Source organism: Cyclopterus lumpus, chromosome 9 (genome assembly GCF_009769545.1).
Source record: "Cyclopterus lumpus isolate fCycLum1 chromosome 9, fCycLum1.pri, whole genome shotgun sequence".
In the NCBI taxonomy this organism is placed as follows: Eukaryota; Metazoa; Chordata; class Actinopteri; order Perciformes; family Cyclopteridae; genus Cyclopterus; species Cyclopterus lumpus.
The window spans coordinates 24,276,524-24,279,564 of NC_046974.1; the positions used below are offsets into that span (position 1 = coordinate 24,276,524).

General features: G+C 41.7%; 1 protein-coding gene across 1 annotated transcript in view; it reads left to right on the forward strand.

Moving 5' to 3' along the window:
• Positions 1-2,120, forward strand: part of dpp7 (dipeptidyl-peptidase 7) — a 9,314-nt gene extending 7,194 nt beyond the window's left edge. The window contains 5 exon segments of the mRNA XM_034542208.1: positions 168-286; positions 574-730; positions 1,217-1,281; positions 1,360-1,430; positions 1,520-2,120. Of these exon segments, the coding sequence (XP_034398099.1) occupies positions 168-286; positions 574-730; positions 1,217-1,281; positions 1,360-1,430; positions 1,520-1,631 (524 nt within the window). The 3' untranslated portion in view covers positions 1,632-2,120.
• Positions 2,121-3,041: the final 921 nt, after the last annotated feature.

Here is a 3,041-nt window from a genome sequence, read left to right on the forward strand (position 1 = left end):
TATGTGTGTGTGCATATATCCCAGGTACTTTCTGGGAAAGAATAGATGGAAGTGAATGGAAAAAGGCTTTTATTTTTCCTTAAAAACGTAATTGTCTCTGACAGAGACTAGAAGCTCCATAACCTCCAGTGAAGTGTGTAACTACTGTTCGCCATCCTTTCTTGCAGGGATTGTGTACAACTCTACCGGGCTGCTGCCCTGTTTTGACCTGTACAGTCTGTATGTGAAGTGTGCTGATCCCACTGGCTGTGGACTGGGTCTGGACAGCCTAGCCTGGGACTATCAGGTACTCAACAAGCACCAACTCTGTTTGGAGTTGGTGTAGAGATAGCTGCACTAAAGGCTTCCAGTAATGTATCACATCATTTCATACCTGCATACCAATATACATTTAGTTTTGGTACAAATACATTCATACATTTATGACTGTGGCTCAGAAGATCGACGGTTCGCTCCTCTAGTCCAGCGGTCCTCAACCTTTTTTGCGCCACGGACCGGTGGTCCACAGTTATCCATCATATCCATCAGACAAAAAAGACAATGCACTCTGACTTGTGATTCTTCTGGTTACAGGCGTGCACAGAGATTGATCTGTGCTATGAGAGCAACAATGTGACAGACATGTTTCCTCCCATGGCCTTCACCGAGACAGACCGCCAGCTCTACTGTGCCAAACGCTGGGGTGTGGTTCCACGACCTAACTGGCTCAAAACCCAGTTCTGGGGTGACGGTGAGCACAATGAAATGTCTTGGTATCTAGAGGGGTTATCTAGAGATGAAAAGTTAAAGTGATGCATAGGATCTGTCTTAATTGCCACACTGGTGGTGTTCTCATGCAAAATATTCCCCGAGAACCTGACGAGGGCTCTGAGGGACAGGCTTGTTTAATGAGGCCACCGAGAGGCTTGTGCTGCTGTACACTCACTAGACATTTTTATAACACCTGGACTGGTGGTGAATTGAGGCATATGGTGACTTTCCCAAAGTATTGTTGTTCAGATTTTGTAGCAGTTACAGGAGAGACTGATGAAAGCAACAAGATGAGAACAAACAGAAAATAAATAATAACTACAGAAAAGGCACAGACGTAAGGGATGGTCGGGATGGAAATTAATCAAATAGTGAACAAGGGCAGCGACAGTCAGATGCCATCAGTGTTTTGTATTTGAAATGAGTATTCACCGGTGTTTCTAATGCTCGCTCCCCTTGTGTTCAGCCCTCTCCACAGCCAGCAACATCATTTTTTCCAATGGAGATCTAGACCCATGGGCAAACGGAGGGGTAAGAGACTAAACTGCGAGCACACTGAAGTGAACTATGAAGCCACTGCTTTCAGTCAATCAGCTCTCTGCTGTTTAGGTGCGCAAGTCTTTGAGCTCATCATTGGTAGCCCTCAACATTTCTGGAGGAGCCCATCATCTGGATCTGAGGTACAGCAAGCTGTTGGCATCCTTCACTTTTTATTTATTCTTTTAACTCCACGTCTAAGTCTGATCTGACATGTATCCGTTGTATGCAGAGGATCTAATGATGCTGATCCAGAGTCAGTACTCAGTGCCAGAAAGACAGAAGCAGAGCTCATCACACAGTGGGTGAAGATGGAGCGGAGCAGATTACAGCGGTCGCTTTAAAAGCACAGTCCAACTTCAGTGTCTGGAACTGGAACACAGAGGTGGACTCACTGTAGAACCTTTCCAGTCCTGTCTGCATACTAAGTGGGTGTAGAACATGTAGTGTGTTCAAGAATGTTGTATGTGTAAAGATTGTAAAGTCCTCTGAGGCAAATTTGTAATTTTGGGCTATACAAAATAAATTGAACATGAACGTTAGTTTGTGCAAGACAAAGCACAACAGACATGGAGGAAAATCCAAATGAATCATGACGTTACAGGAAAAACAGATACATTTGGTCCATTTTGGCATTACAAAGAAGGCATATGACATAAAAACGGTTCAAAAACCCTAAATGTTTGTTACAATCGCTTTCTATTCTCAGTTAAGAAAATGGAACCATTAAAATTTGGTTTCTTACTGGCTTTCTGGAATAGTCGATCAAGCGTTTATTTTACACCGCGTGGCAATGCATATTGTAGGTTTCAAATAAAAATATTTAAAAAACATCGAACCACTACTTAATGGCATTTGTATATTGTGTACCGTTTGGTGGCTGCAAAGATAGAAGTGAATCCATCAATAACTTCAAAACCCAAACTGGTAAAATAGTTCAAAAGCACTGAGAATCTGTCCATGTTTTTTCCTGACAGGTGGCTTTGGAGGAATGGCTTCTCATTGTTATGTATCAAACACCAGGGCTGATTATGTGCTTTTCTTTGGCTCAGGAATTACACTAAAAGACATCCAGGTAGAGATTAGCATTATGTTCACGATTGCGTTGAGGGAATGCTGGAAAAATCGAAATGTTGTTCTTCAATAAAAAATAGTGATCCAATGACCATCTACTGTAGCTAAGCAGTAACGTATGTAGATGGAAGAAAGAGCTTGAAAGGATAGAAATGGACACCAACGGTAGAAGTTGTCTTTTGAATGTTGTCTGAAGCAACATTTCAGGCACACGTGAAACACCACAGAGGATAAAATACACAAAATACAAGATGAGTTTAGTCTTGATCAAATTTCATGAAGTTCTATAACTTAACAAATACAAGTAGAGCTTTGATTTAAACTAGTAATATTTAACCTGATCTGATAATAGTGACAGCATTCATCCCACTTTGAAAGGAGCGGGTCTCATTTCTGCAAATATGACCAAGTTGATTAACGGACTTAATCCATGACAACCCAGGGTTCAGATCAGGAAGCAGAGTTGTAGTCTTACACCATTCTCTGCCCGTCCATTCGAGCAGTTACCCACCCATATCTCTATAGAGACTGTGTCTGTCCCACGGCCACTTCAATTAATTAAATCAAAAGTAAACAAGAGGAGTCATACAAAATAACCTCATACAGGTTAACAACACTAGTGCAACAGTGCAAGAAAACTGGAGAATTAAATGTGAACTCCTAAATATTAGATCTCTGTC